At 42.1% G+C, this 20739-nt stretch overlaps 1 protein-coding gene across 1 annotated transcript in view; it reads left to right on the plus strand.

Annotated features, from left to right (window-relative positions):
* The window catches only part of LOC127001133 (gastrula zinc finger protein XlCGF46.1-like), a 36657-nt gene extending 15968 nt beyond the window's left edge, over window positions 1–20689 (plus strand). Inside the window, exon 2 of the mRNA XM_050865319.1 lies at window positions 18291–20689. Within this exon, the coding sequence (XP_050721276.1) occupies window positions 18695–20182 (1488 nt within the window). The 5' untranslated portion in view covers window positions 18291–18694 and the 3' untranslated portion in view covers window positions 20183–20689. The remainder of the gene's footprint in view (window positions 1–18290) is intronic.
* The last annotated feature ends 50 nt before the right edge of the window (window positions 20690–20739 follow it).

Consider the following 20739-nt stretch of genomic DNA (forward strand, 5'->3'; position numbering starts at 1 on the left):
CATTGTCTTGCATTATTTATCTTCAACTCCTTCGTACTCAGCTGGTTTTCGTCACATCGGTTCTATAAGCCCAGATCCTAAATCTGCATGCTTTTCTGCTTCTGATGGTGTAGGGCACGTCACGAGGTAAAAAATACATAGGCTCAAAATCGCCTCCGAACATGAGCCGCGGCAGTATCTACCCACTTACCACGCCTGCGGTAACTCAGTTACGGGTGCTCGGCCTTACCACGGCTCCGGTAAGTGGTTGATGAATGCCGATTTACCGGGTGGGCGGAGATACCGCGAGACTTACCAAACAGAGGTCCGGTAAATGGTTTGATGAATCCCGCCCCAGGCCGCCATTTGCATTGTTTACAAACCACACAACCACACCCATACAACAAACAGCTGCATGGCGCGTGTCACCAGAAACGTGTGAATTGTGTCTTGCCTAGTTCTCTGTCATAACCTACGAGTGATGGTGGGAATAATATGCTTATTCACTTCATTCAGTGGAGAGAGAGAGAGAGAGAGAGAGAGAGAGAGAGAGAGAGAGAGAGAGAGAGAGAGAGAGAGAATATCCATATCACCGAGATATCCACTCAGGCACTCAGTCTCAGCCTCACTCGTGTCAGGAAGAAATGAGGGACACCATGAGTGGCTAGCTAGTATTGGTACCGGTACCGAGCAGTCTGGTACCGGTACTGTACCATATAGCTAGTACCGTTAGTACCGGTAACTGCCCACCCCTATTGTTGAGTAGCGTGGCAGCGTGGGTACTGTATTGTTGTTCAAGTGGCGCGCGGGAAGAACTGAGCTCTGCTGTGTGGCCGCGGCGCTATGTGAGTCCAGTTGCGTGAGACATCTGGTGGCCACTCCATAAAATATCGCGTATAAGTGGAAAAAACGTGTAAATAATTTTTTTTTTTTGGATTTTAGACCCCGCGTTATTTCAAAAACGCGTAAACCAAACTCGCGTAAATCGAGAGTTACCTGTATTTATTATTTTACTTATTTTGCAGTAAAAGAAGCATTTTCTAGCCTAAAAAAAATTGTAAACAATATAAAAAAATAAGAACATATTAAAAGAATATTGGATTGAAATAAAATATGTAGCGTACAGCAGATGAGTAGACAAAGACTCACACGTATGGAAAACGCAGCTACGGCCGCTTCTGCTTGAGCTAGTTTGCCCACGTGTGATCGTACACGGCACACTATTGGCTGATGGATGGGAGGCGACCAATCAGAGCACTGTGTTCTGTATCCTGGGCGCTGATTGGCTCAGCGACCGTAGCATTTGTTGGTTCGTGAGTGGTTAGCTCAGAGACAAAGGGAGAGTGTGTTACAGCTTGCTACCGTTAAATGCTTGAGAACTTAGCAGTGAGGACCCAGACAGGATGAGGCAATGACTACACTTGAACAAGACTCAAGTCCTAAACTTGCTCAACATGATTACCCCAAGCTTATCTAGTTTCGTGGAACTCTTTGCGCTGCTGGAATAAACACGTGGAGAGCTAATGAACCGAACGGCTACTACGCTCTTCTTCTTCTTGTGACCACAACTTACCGACCACACGAGTAACCGACATATTGGTGACTGAGTTTCTGACTAGAATTTCAATGAGTTTCCCATGAAATGCAGCCGACTTTGAATCTCTCGAGAAACTAGTGGTTGGATGACCTTGTTCACATGGGCTGAGGCGAGATTCACAGAGATATGCGTGCTTATATATATAATATATATATAAAATATAATATATAAAATATATAAATAATAAAATAAATATGAAGTCGCTACTACTACTCTACTTCGCGGATTTTCGCCTATTGCGGGGGGTTCTGGAACCTAACCCCCACGATAAACGAGGGATTACTGTACTTCAACACAGCCTCAGAGTCCCCGCCTGGGGGGGACCACAAATTTCCCCAGGGAGGACTCCCCTTCTGGCTGTCGACTTGAGAGGTGTCTTGATAACTCTTCAGGCCTCTTTCTTATAAGTTTCTGCAACATTCACTGTCTTCGTTCCAATTTCCATTCTGTGGAGCACCATCTCTCCTCTTCTAAACCTCGCCTTTTCTTCCTCACTGAAACACAGGTCTCAGCGGCTACTGGCAGCAGTCTCTACTCTGGTCCCTCCTACTATCGCTATCCTAAATTTCAATCCAAAGCTGGATGTTGCGTCTACGTGCGCAACATCACTTGCTCTCGTGCCCATGACCTTGACTCGTCTGAATTTTCCACCATCTGGCTTAGACTTCATTGTCATTCTATTACTAAATACATCTGTACTGTTTATCTCACCTAACTCTACTAACTTAGTAAAATTCTTTGACTGTTTGGACTCTAAAGTGGAGTACATCTTGACCCACCCTCCCTTCGCTGAAATCTCCATCCTAGGAAATTATAATGTTCATCACCAGCTTTGTCTTTCATCCTCTTTCACTGACCAGCCTGGTGGACAAGCCTACAACTTTGCTTTCCTCAACGACCTAGAGCAATTGGTCCAGCACACCTACACATATTCCCAACTGTCTTGGAGACAGGCCCAACATACTAGACTTCTTCCTTACCTCTAACCCTTCTGCTTACTCTGTCAAACTGTTCTCTCCATTGGGCTCCTCCGATCACAGCCTTATTTCTGTATCCTGTCCTATCGCTCCTGTACAGCCTCTGGACCCACCGAAAAGGCAATGCTTCTGGCATTCTACTTCCGCTCGGTGGGACGACCTGAGGATGTACTTTTCCTTTTTCCCGTGGAATGATTACTGTTTCCAGGAGAGAGACCCCTCTGTGTGTGCCCAGTGCATCACAGAGATGATTGTCTCTGAAATGGAGGCACACATTCCACTTACCTTCTCTACTTCTCATGCTAAAAAAGACTTGGTTTAATTACGCTTGTTCTCGTGCTGTCAAAGATAGAGGCAGCTCACAAAAGGTACCAGAGCCTTCGCACTCCTGCTAACCATGATCTTTACATTTCTGCCCGGAATCGTGCCAAATCTCTAGCATCTAGCTCTAGCATCCATAGTAAATGTCAAAACCTTGCTTTTTCTAATTCTTCCTGGGACTTCTGGGACCTAGCCCAAAATATCTCCTCCAATTTTACTTCATCTTTCCCTGCTCTCCTTAACCCTGACGGCAGCACCGCCGTCTCATCTATCTCTAAGGCTGAACTCTTCTCTCAGACTTTCTCTAAAAACTCCACTCTGGACGATTCTGGGCATATTCCTCCTACTCATCACCCCTCTGACTCCTTTATGCCTGTTATTAATATTCTTAACCCTAGATCAGTCGACCTATGCCGTTTGGACTGTTTGGTACAAACATCACATGTCGATAATAACCATTGCAATTTCATAGGTCGACTGATCTAGGGTTAAGAATGATGTTTCCTATGCCCTCTCTGGCCTCAACTCTCACAGGGCTTATGGACCTGATGGAGTGCCTCCTATTATCCCTAAAAACTGTGCTTCCATGCTGACACCCAACCTGGTCAAACTCTTTCACCTCTGTCTATCAACATCTACCTTTCCTTCCTGCTGGAAGTATGCCTTCATACAGCCTGTGCCTAAGAAGGGTGACCGTTCCAATCCCTCAAACTACCGCCCTATAGCTTTACTTTCCTGTCTATTTAAAGTTTTTGAATCAATCCTTTACCAGAAGATTCGAAAGCACATTTCCACTTTTGACCTTCTATTTGATCACCAGTATGGGTTCCGCAAAGGGCGTTCTACTGGCGATCTTATTGCTCTCTTAACTAACTCTTGGTCATCCTCTCTTAGCCGTTTTGGTGAAACTTTTTCAGTTGCACTAGACATATCGAAAGCTTTCGATAGAGTCTGGCACAACTCTTTGTTTTCTAAACTGCCCTCTTTCAGATTCTATCCTTCTCTCTGCTTCCTTTCCGGCCGTTCTATCTTTGCTGTGGTAGACGGTCATTGTTCTACCCCTGAACAGTGGTTTTCCACAGGGCTCTGTCTTATCACCCACTCTCTTCCTGTTATTCATCAATGATCTTTCCATAACAAACTCTCCTACCTACTCATACGCTGACAACTTCACTCTGCATTATTCAACTTCTTTCAAAAGAAGACCTTCTCAACAGAAATTACAAGCAAGGTTGGAAAAACCCAGGTTTAAAAAAAAGTTTTGTTTTTTGTTTTTTTGGGGCTTTTTTGGGGTTTTATTATTTTTTTTTCTTTGTATTTATATGTAAATCAATTTAAATAAGCAATTGAAAAGTAGCCAAGGGCCAAATAAAAGGTTTGAAGTGTTATCTAAAGGATAGACACTTGTTTAGGTCCTGTTGATACAGGTTGTTAACTTGTATTGTACAGGAAACGAATAGGTGAGGCTTGACTTGACTCAGCACTCCTCAGTTCCTCAGTCTCTCTTTGTTGTGAGTGAGAGGATCACACTGCTTAATTGTTGTGCTTAGCAGGGCACCGTGGTGTGGTTAGTAGTTACCCTAATATATATTTAGTATAAATTATAGTTATGAGTCAGCAAGAAGAAAAGTAGTATTGTTTCCTGTGTATGTGTGTTATCACTTAGACCAGGGGTTTTCGACTTGGGGTACGCCAAGGGTCTGTCAGGGGGTATGTGCTCCCCACAGGTCGTTAGGGTTGGGGGCCTGGCCGCCCACTGACTTGTACTGTAAACGTAACTCTTGATTTAGGCGAGTATTGTGTCCTTGAAGAGGTCGCGTAAATCAAAAACAATATAAATCAAACAAGAGATAGGTTTCTATAGAAAAATAAATATTCACTTCATTTAGTGGAGAGAGAGAGAGAGAGAGAGAGAGAGAGAGAGAGAGAGAGAGAGAGAGAGAGAGAGAGAGAGAGAGAGAGAGACTATCAATATCACCGAGATATCCACTCAGGCACTCAGTCTCAGCCTCACTCGTGCGAGGAAGAAATGAGGGACACCATGAGCGACTGGCTAGTATTGGTACCGGTACCGAGCAGTCTGGCACCGGTACTGTGCTGTATAGCTGGTACCGGTACCTGCCCACCCCTATTGTAGCGCAGCAGCGCGGGTACTGTATTGTTGTTCAAGTGGCGTACAGGAAGAACTGAGGCAGGGTTCCCACTATTCCATCTTGACGGATCCGGCGACGTTAATGATGTCAAAATGACGTCAGCGAAACAGTGGCCGCCCATCAGGGACAATCCACTCTGTCAGTCCACCTCTCATCAATTGTTGACAAACATATGGGCAGCATTAACCACAACGACTTCTTGTATATATTATTTTGTAGCTAAGTACAGTAAAGCGATATTCCAAAGCGGATTATTCTAAAAACGGATTATCCGAAATGACTCTGGATTTAATTATTATTTTTTTTTTCTATACTAAAATGTTATAAAACATAAAAAATAAATAAAAGTAACTACATATGTACTATATTAACACATTTAAAATTGATAAGAACAGTTAAAATGAATATGCTTAGATCAATGTATTAGACAAAAACATTACAAAACAAACCAACACCACGTCAGCCCAGCGCCCCAGCAAGGTGGACGGCGGCGGTAACGAAACAAACTACTGCGCTACACTCTCACATTGCTCTCAAAGACAACATACACTGGTCCAGACAGGGAGACACACAGACAAACATACAATAAAACATTTACATCACATGTTTTAAGTGCTACTTGTTGTTTTAGCGCGTGTGTTTGTTTGGTTTCATTGTTTTCGATCAAACTGCAAAATGGAAAATGGCGACCGCCATATAATTTTCCGAAAAAATGGCTTATCGAAAAAAGCCCCCTTCATTTTCGGATAATCGGGGTTTTACTGTACTTCTATTTCATATTTTCATGATATGTTGAATATTCAACATCACAGGACTGGCACCACCACCGCCGTTACGGACTCAAAAGTTAACTGGAGTTCATCTCTGGACAGGCTCCACGCAGGGTCCAGGCTCCGTTGATGACGTCACTGACGGTCGACAGATCCTTGAAAACAGAACAGTGGAAACCCCGCTGAGCTCAGCTATGTGGCCATGGTGCCGTGTGAGGCCAGTTGCATGAGACATCTGGTGACCACTCCATAAAATATCGCGTATAAGTGGAAAAACGTGTAAATTAAACATTTATTTGAATTTTGGACCCCACGTTAATTCAAAAACGCATAAACCAAAGTCACATAAATCCAGAGTTACTTGAACGCGTACTGGACAGGGAGAGAGGCGCGAGGTGTGGTCGGGCACGCAGCACTTGACAGTCGTGAACGGTGAACTGGAGATTGGTGTTACTGATTTTTGGCAGGTTGGTCCCTTTGTGGCTACTGTCTTTACTGATATAGTAATTTCGTAATGCTGTGTCGATTTCAGCAATATTATTATGGCAAACTGTGTGGCATTGGCAAGTATAAGATTTGAGCCCTGTCTTATTCTTAATGGAAAAGGTTGATGTAATAGAAAACACTAGTTTTCACGTGTATGAAGTGGTGTCGTGCGAAACGAATAAGTATAGCGGCGATGTATAGTCACGATGTAAGATGGCCTTAATTTAAGTGTGATTTGTGGTGTGGCTGTGTGATATGGCTGGGTGTAATGTGGAGTATCCGAGTATGGTTTGGCTTGGTTAAACCGTGTGTAGCGTGGTGGTTGTGTGATGATGTGTCAGGGGTGTCAAAGCAGAAACTAGAACACAAGCAAATAAGATGAAAAAAAACCTGTTTGATGTTATTTATATTTTTTGGGGGGGGGAAGATCTTAATGGATTTTACTTTCTTATTTCATACACATATATGGACCTTATTTATCAATAGAATATAAAACTAAATTTTATGTAAAATATAAAAATAAAAAAACGCTTTTTTTTTTTTTTTGTTTTTTTTTATGCCAACCCTGATTACAAGACTCCAGACTGGAGGCTGCAGAATGTTTAATCTCTGACCTTGCTATCATTTCTGATTGGGGTAAAAGGTCCTTCAGTGCCTTAAAAACCCAATTTCTCCACCTATCAACTCGACACAATCTTCCTAACACCTATCCCCTATTCTTCAACAACACAGTTATCACCTTCTTCAACACTAAACATCCTAGGTCTATCCTTAACTCAAAATCTCAACTGGAAGCTTCACATCTCTTCTCTCACTAAATCTGCTTCCTCAAGGTTGGGCGTTCTGTATCGTCTCTGCCAGTTCTCCCCGCACAGTTGCTATCCATATACAGGGACCTTGTCCGCCTTCGTATAGAGTATGCATCTCACTCGAGGGGGGGCATCTCACCCATAACTATAGCAGAAAACACCCAATATTTAACGGTTTTAGCAGTAACTTTAATTGGATAGCGTTATTGGTGTGAGTACAATAATTTTTGTGTCCTGAAACTGATTGCGATGTTCTGAGTGTACGAGTATCTGGCAACGCTGGACTGGTGATGTGGGTAGCGAGCGAGGCGGCACGAGTTGCTATACCCTCTCCTTGGGCCGCGGGGGAAGGGGTCATGGTCAAGGCGAAGGTTGGGGGTGACGAAAGGTGAAGGAGCTGCACACAGACACACACACACACACACACACACACACACACACACACAGGCAGGCAGGTAGAGAGCTAGACAGATAGATAAGATAGGTAGATAGGGAGACAGATACACAGATCAAAATACTAACCGCCATATTCTCAGTGAAGCTCTTCCCTCTACGTCGAAGCGTCGCTTAGAGAGTGTGTTTCCGTTGAAGGGTGTGCCCAGTCCCTAATTCTTTTCCCCCTTCGAAACAATGTTAAGTGTAGTGTTGGTACTACTGCAAATCAAACAAACGTTGAAAACCGAAACCTTAATATAATTTAGGTACATTTCTATAATGGATTATATAGTGTGACTAATATTTATGTAAACAGTGCTTGATACAATGACATACATTATATATAGCAGAAATTTTACATTGATGCATTTAATTGGTTGGTACCCGTGGCTATGTTTGCTTCGCTTTCATCTCGTCCCGTTACCTGTGGGCGGAGCTTAGGAGACCTCGTTAGAATAAACTGCTTTTATTTTCTTTATTTTCTTCCTGTTCCATGAGACATCTCTTTCTCCCTTCATTATTTCTCCCTTGTAAATATATTTTAACTAACCTTAGAGCTCCTATCAGTGGGTGGAAAATGGTATCATCTATATTGCTGAGCTTTGCTAAGCTCCACCCACAGGTGACGTCACGGGTTTGGAGATTGGCTATGGGAAGCCCAGCACGGAGTACCAGATAGTACCACATATTCATACAGACTTGTGAAACAAGCGCCCGGAGGTCAAAGCCTGTTAGTCCGTCACTTTAAAATTTACCCCAGCAATCTTAATTCATGCTGATGGTTCGAAGTGCCCGCCCTACAAGCGCTCAAAAAAGAGAACTGTTGTGAATAGTTAAGACGAAAGGGCGAGGCGTCCTGGTTGAGAGGAGTGTGCCAGTGTTGGCTTAAATTATCATGGGAACTGTGAAGTCTTGAATAATCAGGAAAATATTGCTTCTTGCATTGTATGACTTTTTACATAAGGCCTAGAAAACTTAAATTGTTCTTATACCCAATTAATAAAATAGCAACATGGAAAAATGTTGTAATAAAGCATTAAATGTCCGAAGATAGTAGCGAAGAGCGGGCCTTCACCTCCTCTTCGTCAAGAGAGGAAATTAGTTCATTTTTTTCCCGCTCGCCACTTCGCACGCTGCATCAAGGACACTCCTCGTCACTGAGAATACCGTTTGGTCCACGAAGCCTTGTTTCCTCACGGGAAGGGGGAAGAGATAGTTTGAGAATTCCACTTTAAGGCTCTTCGTCTAATCAGCTCTCCTCCTCTTACTGATGGTCTTCTACCTCTTAATCCACCACCATGTTGCCTCTCTTTCTTCTATTTATATTTTCACACGTACTGCTCTTCTGAACTTGCTAACTGCATGCCTCCCCCCTCCCACGGCCTCGCTGCACATGACTTTCTACTCAAGCCCATCCCTATACTGTCCAAATTCCTTATGCATGAGGTAAACAGCATCTTCACTCTTTCATCCCTCATGCAGGTAAACTCTGGAACAATCTTCTTTCATCTGTATTTCCTCCTGCCTATGACTTGAACTCTTTCAAGAGGAGGGTATCAGGACACCTCTCCTCTTGAAATTGACCTATCTCTGAACACTTTTTATAGGAGCAGCGAGCAGCGGGCTTTTTTTTCATTATTGTTTCCTTTTTTTTTTTTTTTGCCCTTGAGCTGTTTCCTCTGCTGTAAAAAAAAATAATAAAGTCCTTTTATCTGGAATGCAGGGAGTCACAGACCTTCCAGATCAGCAGATTTCTGAATTACGTGGGGGGGAGCTCAAAAGGTTCAAAGCATACTATTCCCAGACATTTATCCATTGGTCCAGCAGTCACCAATATTCAGTACCTGTCCCAGACTTTTACCACACTTTGTACAGCACATTTAAGCATCACATCTAAGATATTAACTACAAGTCACATAACCCATGGAGAGCGGGCTAGAGAGCATTTGCAGATTTCAGAGCATGTGCTATGTTGTAGTACAGGTAACTCTCGAAGAGGTCGCGTAAATCAAAAACAATGTAAATCAAATAAGAGATAGGTTTCTGTTGAAAAATAAATATACACTTCATTTAGTGGAGAGAGAGAGAGAGAGAGAGAGAGAGAGAGAGAGAGAGAGAGAGAGAGAGAGAGAGAGAGAGAGAGAGAATATCCATATCACCGAGATATCCACTCAGGCACTCAGTCTCAGCCTCACTCGTGTGAGGAAGAAATGAGGGACACCATGAGCGACTGGCTAGTATTGGTACCGGTACCGAGCAGTCTGGTACCAGTACCATACTGTATAGCTGGTACCATTAGTACCTGTACTGGTACCGTTTCCTGCCCACCCCTATTGTTGAGTAGCGTGGCAGCGTGGGTACTGAATTGTTGTTCAAATGGCGCGCGGGAAGAACTGAGCTCAGCTGTGTGGCCGCGGCGCCGTGTGAGTCCAGTTGCGTGAGACATGTGGTGGCCACTCCATAAAATATCGCGTATAAGTGGAAAAAACGTGTAAATTAAACATTTATTTGGATTTTGGACCGCGCATTATTTTAAAAACGCGTAAACCAAACTCGCATTAATCGAGAGTTACCTGTACAGCAGAGATATGATCTTGAGAAGAGATGCATTTTGGGCACGTCAACACACTTGTTTGTGTACAGATACAGTCAACCATGGCATGATTCTCCTACCTTGCCCAGTGTGAGCACTTGGCCACCACACAACATGCGTTTCCACCTGCCAACGCAAATGCCACACCCAACCTAGATGTTTATTGAGTTTACGATAACATTCATCAAGGTCCATACTCTTCAACATACAATTTTTCACTCACCACAGTACCTGTTCTAAAGTGCAGTGGTACAGTCATGAACAGAAGTAAAGACACAGATTTCAGAAACTTTCGTTCACAGGCACTAAAGAGTTTTCCTTTTTAATTTGATTCACAAGTAATAAATTTGTATAATACCTGATAAAAACATTTGCTTTTAAATAAAAGAAGGTAACAGCACTTTGTTGGGTGTGAAAATATCCATTTAAGCGAGAGTCCGGGTAGGAACAGTGTTGCTATATCTCTAGTAAATATGCATGAATCACTCTGATTTTTATGCTTTGAAGTATTGACAACATGTAGATCAATTTTAGACATTCAGCCCCATTCCAGCCCCCAACAGCCCCTTCCGAAACTTACAAGTGTTATTCTGGCGTTAGTATTGACCCCACAACTCTAATTCTTTTATGGCTGACACACGTTATGATGTGCATTGTTTCTCCGTCGTTGGAATTGTTTTATTTTGGCTTTTCTTTCGTTTTTTTTTTTTTTTTTTTTTTTTTTTACCAAGCAAATATTAATACAAAATGACAGCTCACATATATATGAAAAAAAAAAAAATAGCAACGGACATCGGATGAAAAAACATTCCTCTGCCTTTAAGTTTTTGTTTCATTGAAATCAAGCTAAAACTGGTTCCAAAATAGATTTTAGAATGGGAATAACTTGAATTTTGAGATACGGGTCGATAAAGTTTATCGATCGATCTCACACCTGTTATAACACACTAGGAAGTGTTTTCAGGTATACTATGTGTTTTATTATTATTATCTTCAATCTGATAATACAATCAGATGTATTTCTAAGCATATCGGGCTCCTAGTCCCTGCAAGGTATTATCTCGTCAAGCGAGGGGTATCAGAGTTGCAGGAGCATGAGGCAGTGGTGATGTCAGGTTCAACACACTGTCTTTTTGCGTCCTTGCTCTTCTTCCAGGCATCCCTCCTCTGCTTGATCTTTTTAGACACCCATCCCATGGCTGACAGCAGGCAAAAAGCAGGATACACTGGGTAAATAACGTGTGGTGTAGCGGTATCAAGTATCAGCGAGTGAAAGGCAGGCAGCATCCGTCCCCTTTCAGCTACACAGGCACTGATTTCATTATGTACAGTGCCCAGCCATCAGCCCACGCTCTCACACTCACCCAGGGTTGCCAGACTTTCCTAGAAATCAATAGGTGTATGCTACCTCTGCTGGTTTTTCTTATATAAACGTTTTAGTATGACTTTCTACAAATTACAAAACATCTGTCGAGTGGGTATGGAGGAGGGAAACCATTTATATATATATATATATATATATATATATATATATATATATATATATATATATATATATATATATATATATATATATATATATATATATATATATATATATATATATATATATATATATATATATATATATATATATATATATATATATATATATATATATATATATATATATATATATATATATATATATATATATATATATATATATATATATATATATATATATATGAGTCTTGAGGAATGAGTGTGTGTGGAATGAGTGTGTGTGGAATGAGTATTTGTGAAATGAGGGTTTGTGGAATGAGTGCATGTGGAATGAGTGTTTGTGGAATGAGTGCGTGTGGAATGAGTGTGTGTGGAATGAGTGTTTGTGAAATGAGGGTTTGTGGAATGAGGGTTTGTGGAATGAGTGCGTGTGGAATGAGTGTGTGTGGAATGAGTGTGTGTGGAATGAGTGTATGTGAAATGAGGGTTTGTGGAATGAGTGCATGTGGAATGAGTGTGTGTGGAATGAGTGTATGTGAAATGAGGGTTTGTGGAATGAGTGCGTGTGGAATGAGTGTGTGTGGAATGAGTGTATGTGAAATGAGGGTTTGTGGAATGAGTGCATGTGGAATGAGTGTTTGTGGAATGAGTGTTTGTGAAATGAGGGTTTGTGGAATGAGGGTTTGTGGAATGAGGGTTTGTGGAATGAGGGTTTGTGGAATGAGGGTTTGTGGAATGAGTGTTTGTGGAATGAGTGTTTGTGAAATGAGGGTTTGTGGAATGAGTGTTTGTGGAATGAGTGTTTGTGGAATGAGGGTTTGTGGAATGAGGGTTTGTGGAATGAGTGTGTGTGGAATGAGTGTTTGTGAAATGAGGGTTTGTGGAATGAGTGTGTGTGGAATGAGTGTTTGTGAAATGAGGGTTTGTGGAATGAGTGCATGTGGAATGAGTGTTTGTGAAATGAGGGTTTGTGGAATGAGTGCGTGTGGAATGAGTGTGTGTGGAATGAGTGTTTGTGAAATGAGTGCGTGTGGAATGAGTGTTTGTGAAATGAGGGTTTGTGGAATGAATGCGTGTGGAATGAGTGTTTGTGAAATGAGGGTTTGTGGAATGAGTGCGTGTGGAATGAGTGTGTGTGGAATGAGTGTTTGTGAAATGAGGGTTTGTGGAATGAGTTTGTGTGGAATGAGTGTGTGTGGAATCAGTGTTTGTGAAATGAGGGTTTGTGGAATGAGTGTGTGTGGAATGAGTGTTTGTGAAATGAGGGTTTGTGGAATGAGTGCGTGTGGAATGAGTGTGTGTGGAATGAGTGTTTGTGAAATGAGTGTTTGTGGAATGAGTGCATGTGGAATGAGTGTTTGTGGAATGAGTGTTTGTGAAATGAGGGTTTGTGGAATGAGTGTGTGTGGAATGAAGGTTTGTGGAATGAGTGCGTGTGGAATGAGTGTTTGTGGAATGAGTGTTAGTGGAATGAATGCGTGTGGAGTGAGGGGGTCTGGAATGAGTCCTTGGAATGAGTGAGACAAAGAAAACAAAACAACTACAGAGTTCCCATTCAATTACTATGGTGGAGGTGTCGAGTGCGGGTCATTCAATATAGCGGCCGGCGGCCGAAAGCTGACGGGGGAGATAACCCCTCCATGTGTATTAGAGCTCAGTGGGAGAGAGGCTCACTATTACGCTATAAGTAGCAACGTAAAAATAATGAAACATAGAATACCTTCACATACGTAGATTTAGAGAGAGAGAGAGAGAGAGAGAGAGAGATACTTTTGTAATTTGAAATTCAACTTTTTAAATTTGAAATTCAAATTTTTTAATTTGAAATTCAACTTTTTTAATTTGAATTTCAACTTTTTTAATTTGAATTTCAACTTTTTTAATTTGAAATTCAACTTTTTTTAATTTGAGGGTGAAAAGGTGTAGTATACATACTGGCCGCATATATGGTACCGGTACTACTGGTACTGGAGTTCTCGGGACCGGTATTATTGGTACTCAAATTAAAGGTACCTACATATTAGTTGCCAGTTTTCACCAGCTGACTGAATTATTCTGAAATCTGTGTCTTCACTTCTGTCCGCGACTGTACATAATTAAACAATACTTATGATTCACCTAATAATTTTCATAGTTCATTTATTACAAATGTTGTACATGTTTGTAGGTTCTATGAAAATAACACATGGCAAAATTGAATATCTTTTCTGCTTTTAGTAGGTGCATATTACATATACAGCATAAACTTTAGTAAACATTATTATGCACTACATTCAAAGTTTGGCTGTATATTATGCTTGTAAAGATAGCCCTTACAAAACTCAATGTGTTTTCCACCTTTATAAGTACAACGAAAACTTTCTTTAACAAAAGATAATTTTGCATATGTACGTGTTAGGCAATACATTATGCTTGAATGTAGCTTATGCAAGATAATTTCTACAAAATAGAATTACTTTCCTTTCTTCATATGTACTAAAAATGCTTTCATAAGCAAAATTTTCTGATTCGTAGGCTAAGCACACTCCCTGATAAGAGAGGAACAGGGGCCCACAGGCACCCTCCCATCCTCCACACATGCGGACACAGGGAAATCATTCTCAATGCATCTATCTTTCCCCATGGTCAGCTGTGCACATGCATAGATGACATTAACCGTTTAACCCCTGCCATATTTCAGCGGTCTTGTTCTGCTGCCTGGAATATTTGGGCAAAAGTTGTCCTTTAAGGGAAAATATTCTCCAAAAAAATACTACTTGACCTAGATTAGTAAACCAAAAGGCAAATGAAAGTACATTCCTTGGACTTCAAGATGGCAGTCTTGTTTGACTGGTACACAGACAATGAAGAAGACTGGAGGGGGGGGCAAACAAGGGTAGTTTGCCCCCAATTTATTAGCACTTCCCAGCACGCCAGGACGTACCACACACTCACAAAGCTGTTTATATAATACTGGGCTCATATATACACAGCATTACTTTGTTTACACAAGGAATTTTGGTTGTTTGCACAAACAAGTGGGGCATGTATATGGAAAACGCGCGTTTTTTTCTGTGAAACGGTTCTACCGCGGAACACTGTTTGTTTGCAGAGTTGGCTGGCCTGAATAAAATAAAAAGCTGTTTACGGGTTATTTACATCTAAATTTATTGGATTATTGTACATTTTTTATGAAAAAAAATTCCATTGCTTATGACTTTAAGTGCATGGTAGCAGTATACAGTACCCTCTCGAGTTTCATGTTTGCTTCATTCCAAAGGTATAGCACTAAACTCGAGGATCGCGAAACTCGAGGTATTGAAATACATGAAAAAGTGCTTATTGGTTCCGGCCCGTGGAATTTTTTTTTTTTTTTTTTTTTTTTTTTTTCCGACTTGACTCCCTTGTTATCACAATTTTTTTTTTAACTTTACTCTCTTGTTATCTTAAAATATGTACCTTGGTAATAAGCAGAAAATGGGAAGTGAGAACAGGTCATTCTGCAGCCGCAGTTGAAGGCAGCTGCCTTACAATGGACCGTATTGGGTATACAGGCAGCGCCACATGTGGCCATTAAGTGAACTGTCAAAGCAGTACTTTCCATAGAACTCAAGTTATGTACTAGAGTGCGTCTGAGGCTGCCTCCAGGATACAAGGCCTTGGTACCGCCACCACTCTAAGCCAATGACTGCATACACTTTACTCCTACCTAATTTCCTGACTCTACTATTTGACATGGAGAAAAACTGAAATCAGGTAGGAGTGAAGTGTGTGTAATCATCGGCTTGAGGCGACAGCGGCATCATGGCCGTGTATCCCTGAGACAGCCTCAGACACACTCTAGTCTATAACTTGAACTCTATGGAAAATTCAGCTTGGAGTTGAGTGGCCACATGTGGCAATGCCTGTATAGCCAATGCGGTCCTTTGGCTGGCAGTTCTGAATACACGCTTGTGATCCACGTGGTGTCATCTGCTAATGTAAGGGTGGTTGCTCGCGGTCACCCGTGGTACAGTTGGGCAAACCTGTAGCTTCTGGTAGTTTTCTGTGTGTTATGGTATAATCTGCAAACTCCTTCTGTTATATATCATCAAATCACTAACATCAAGATTGACTTTTCATTGCCTATTGAACGTAAACTGTCGCCGCAATCGCAAAATAGCTCGCAGAGAGGTTCAACTTGCTTACTGCTTCCATATTTCCCTCACCGCTCACAAAGACCACAAGCGGACAAAAAAGAACAATTCCAGGCAAATTAACACTTTTAATGCAGTGTGTTCCCTCAGTGTGCATGCGTGGTGGACAGCAGAATGACTAATTTCAGCGGGAAGATATTTTTCGCAACACCGGCCAGCGTATAGTGGACCTTCTTCTTCTTTTGACCTGTAATGCTTTGTATTGCTTCTTAGGTCCTCCTTCTCCACACTTTTATACTTCACAACATGCACTTTAATTAGGGCCACTGTCACAGTCATTTTGTTTGTATTGGTCGTTACCAACGGCGGCGATCGCCGCTCTAGTATTTCCACGTGAAACTGGCCGATGGGTTGTGATGTGATGTGATGGTGTCGGAGGTATTGCCTTTACAACAGCACCTCGTGGCGGCTGTGGGGTTAGCCTCGCCCTGCACCTTACCACACACTCTCAACGCCTGTCGCTTCCTCTGCAGCCACCACTACCCCATAGGCCAATTTCACGTGGAAAACTATAGCGTCGATCGCCGCCATTGGTAACGATCAAAACAAACAGTGACTGTGAAAGCGGCCCTTATTTACTTCACAGTGTGCATTTATACACATCACCCTGAACTTGGGTGTTTTTCTGTTCTTTTCTTTCCCTGATTTTGGTTTTCTATGCCCTTTTGCTATTTTCCACTGTTACTTTTCACCGTTGCTGCCATGCATTACAGGTCAGAAGAAGGAGAAAAAGAGGAAAACATCACTGGGAGATCTACAATTTTCAAAGACTCGAGAAAAAAGTTTTTTGGACTGTGGTTCCCCAGCACAGGGTGTTCTCTTATCTTGTTAATCAATTAGTAAGCAAAGCAGCTCTGCCAGCCCATTTTACGAGTCTCTTGGTGGGCCATCTTCCACTGCTCCTCACTCGCCAGCCACTGCCGTTGTCTGTTTGTTTACATGCAGCCGTTCGGTACCCACGTACCCACGCTCGTACTCACAACCGTTTTCCATTCATACGGATAACCAACATCTGGCTCCCGGTTGGGCATACGGGCAACCGCGGTTGCCCATAGCCCCAATGGTTGGACACTGCCTTTTAAGGCAGCACGCATGACGCCGACGGTAGGTAGATGTGACCCGTACATGTCAAAGGAGCGCGAAACTCGTGGCGGTAATGCACGAAAGTCATGATGGTAAGAATTTAGGACTAAGCGCTAAACTCGAGGATCGCGAAACTCGAGAGGGTGCTGTATGAGGTTGAGGTAAAATGGGAAACAAACTTCATTGTTCACATCATAAACAGCGAATTGTTTACTCGATGCACATGAAATGAAGAGGTAAAAATGACGTATGTGCGTTATACCGTTGTTTGGCTATCCTTACCCATTGAAGAAATGCACAAATGGTGATTGTTTACACCCCCAAAAACATCAAATTTTGAAACCTAAATCTGTTTTTTCATGATGTATGAGTGTGTGGTATCATTATCAACCAAGACGTTTTCCAAGTGTTGTTTGCTTCTTGTTAGCATGATTTTTCTTTTGAAAAAGTTGTAGTTTTCAGTGTCAAATTGAGCATACATGACTTATGATCCCTTTACTGAATGTATAAAATACAATAAAACGCATTGTTTGCACTGGAACGTCATTGTTTACACCTGAAACAGAAAACTTATTGTAATTTTCGTGACAAAACTGAAAAACTACGTACATTTCCTTCCCCCGGCTGTTTATTTGCCAATGTTTGTGTTGCATTACATTGTTTACATGTTTTGTGTGTTTTTATACCTACCACACCAAGCTGTTTACACATTGTCCGAGCGCGAGGACGAACTAGAGCGCAACATGGTGCACAGCACAGGAAACCACGTATGCCTGAGTGAGTAAGTGCCAGGGCAGCCGTACAAACCCGTGCGTGTGTTGGTGCCGCGCTCAAAACGGGGATGACAGGGAGTAAGGAAGGGGGGCCTGGGGGGTTGCTTGGGGTGGCAGGAAGCGGGCGGGAGTGAGCAGGATGATGGATGATGGAGTTTTCCACTCCCAGAATGTTCAAGAAGCCACAAATATTGGCGCTGTTTTTTAAATTGACAGGACGACATATGTCGTCACCCGGGGTAAGGGACTTTTTACGTAATGACGACATATGTCGTCACCCGGGGTTAAGGGGCTAAAAAATCAGGGATATTCAAAGTCTTGCTAACAGTTGAGTTGTGACATCAAATGGTATTTCATCTTAGAAAATGGTTTTTAAATCTTTAAAAGACAGGAAAGTAATGCTTTAGGAGGGTAGTTTGAAGTGTTACCACAGTTGCCTTTCTTCTGCACAGGTTGAGTGTAAATTTGCTTTCAGCAGGAAGGAAAGATAGATGTTGAAGGGCAGAAGTGAAAGAGTTTGACCAGGCAGGGTGTCAGCACAGAAGCATAGTTTTGGGGGCAAAAAGGGGAACTCTATCAGGACCATAAGCCTTCTGAGGATTTAGGCAAAGTATTCAGAAACATCTCATTAACTCCTTATTTCTTCCCTACCAGGAAGTGAAGTCAGCCACACTGAAGACCACAGCACCAGAATAATTGGGACAACCACCACCAATGCTGGTTCTGCAGCGAGTGATTGAGGCGGATGCTGTGCTCAGCGCTCACTCCAGCCTTGCTACCATTGACTCCAGGACTCTTTGATTCATCCCTCACCTCGCCTGCTCGCTTGTTCTCTGAGGGTGGCATTAGGGGAAGCTTGCTGATCACTCCAGCTTTCCTCAGGTTCCTGGAAAGCCAGTCAGCATCCTGAATGGCCAGGAGCAGACTGTTACTGGTGTGGAGCTCAGGGGTGATCAGAAGCACCACCTCTATCACCACCTTGCTACTGTCATCTGCGGCCATAAAGGAAAGAGAAAGTTAGAGTGTCAGGAGTGTCAGAAGATTTGAGACTGAGAGCAATGTCACTTGACACAGCCTTGCACACCCTGGTGAAAGAAATCATGAGTGCTGAGAGTGGGGGAAAAGACATTCTGGGTAGTGTTACCTCAACAAATTCACCCACACTTTCTGATGAAATGAGTCATGAATGTTATGAGTGTGGCAAAAAGTTTAGCAAAAAGGGTTATCTCAATAAGCACATTATTACACACTCCGGAGAAAGAAAGTATGAGTGTGAAGTTTGTGGAAAAAGGTTTACTATGAAGGATACCCTCAACAGACACACCCTTACACACACTGGTGAAAGAAACTATGAATGTGAAGTTTGTGGAAAAAGATTCATTGACAAAGGCATCCTCACCAGACATGTTTCTATTCACACTGGTGAAAAAAATCATGAATGTGAACTTTGTGGAAAAAAGTTTAGGCTGAAGGCTCACCTCAACAGACACACCCTTACACACACTGGTGAAAGAAATTACGAATGTGAAACTTGTGGTAAAAGATTTCCTGAGAGGGGTGCTCTCAACAAACACATCATCATTCATACTGACCCAAGAAAGCATGAATGTGGATTTTGTGGGAAAATATTTACTGAAAAAGGTACCCTAACAAAACACACACTCATACACACTGGTGAAAAAAATCATGAATGCGAAATTTGCAGCAAAACTTTCAGGCTGAAGGCTTTCCTTGACAGACACATCCTTCTTCACAATGGTGAAAAAAATCACGAATGTGAAGTTTGTGGAAAAAGCTTTATTGATAAGAGCAACCTCAACAGACACATTCTTATTCACACTGGTGAAAAAAATCATGAATGTAAACTTTGTGGAAAAAGATTTATGTTAAAGGTTCACCTCGACAGACACACCCTTACACACACTGGTGAAAGAAAGTACAAATGTGAAATTTGTGCTAAAACATTTATTGAGAAGGCTCATCTTAACAAGCACATGCTTATTCACACTGGTGAAAAAAATCATGAATGTGAAGTTTGTGGAAAAAAATTCAACGGGGAGGGTCATCTCAAGAAACACACCCTTACGCACACTGATGAAGGAAATCATGAATGTGCAGTTTGTGGAAAACAATTCAGTAAAAAGAATAACCTCAACAGACACACACACACACACACTGATGAAAGAAATTATGAATGTGAAATTTGTGGAAAAAGCTTTACTAAGAAAGACACCCTCAACAGACACAGTGTCACACACAGCGGTGAAAAAAATTATGAATGTGAAGTTTGTTTGAAAAGATTCAGTCGCAAGAATAACCTGAAGCAGCACACCCTTACACACACTGGTGAAAAAAATCATGAATGTGAAGTTTGTGGGAAAAGATTTCTTGAGAAGGGAAGTCTCACCAGACATAGCATTACTCACACTAGGGAAAGAAAGTATGGAAGAATTTATGAATGTGAAGTTTGTGGAAAACAGTTAAGTCAGGAGAGTCACCTCAATATGCACATTCTTACACACAGTGATGAAATAAATCACATGTGAAATTTGTGGCAAAGGATTTACTGATGAGCGTGCACTCAACAGACACACCCTTACACACAGTGGTGAAGGAAATGAAGTGCCGCGTGTGAGGAGGAAGAAATGTGACAGGAAGCAAGCTCCTAGAAAATGCATTAAAAGTTTGCCAAAGAAATCATAATCATAATTTTGTTTTCAACTTGGAACATCATTACATTTTTTTTAAGGTCTCAGGGGAGGCGGTGGCTGAGTCGACAGAGTGACGGCACCGCGTTCGGGAGGACACAAGTTCAATCCCCGCCCGGTGCTGCCAAGCTGGGATTTTTCAGCCGGCGCAGAGTGGCTTAAAACTACCCACATGCTGTCCAGAAGACCACCTATCAACCCGGACTCTAGATTCTAGGATTAAAGATGAGCTCCGGGAGGGCAGCATGAGCCAATGCAAGATGGCGCCACTATAAACACTCGCCTGCGCCAGAACAGGCTGGGCTGACCATCAGGCCCCACCGGGAAGAAGCCTACCGGCGCAATAGGCCGCAAAAAAAAAAAAAAAAAAAAATCATTATTATTTTTTTGAAGGG

Source organism: Eriocheir sinensis, chromosome 20, assembly GCF_024679095.1.
Source record: "Eriocheir sinensis breed Jianghai 21 chromosome 20, ASM2467909v1, whole genome shotgun sequence".
In the NCBI taxonomy this organism is placed as follows: Eukaryota; Metazoa; Arthropoda; class Malacostraca; order Decapoda; family Varunidae; genus Eriocheir; species Eriocheir sinensis.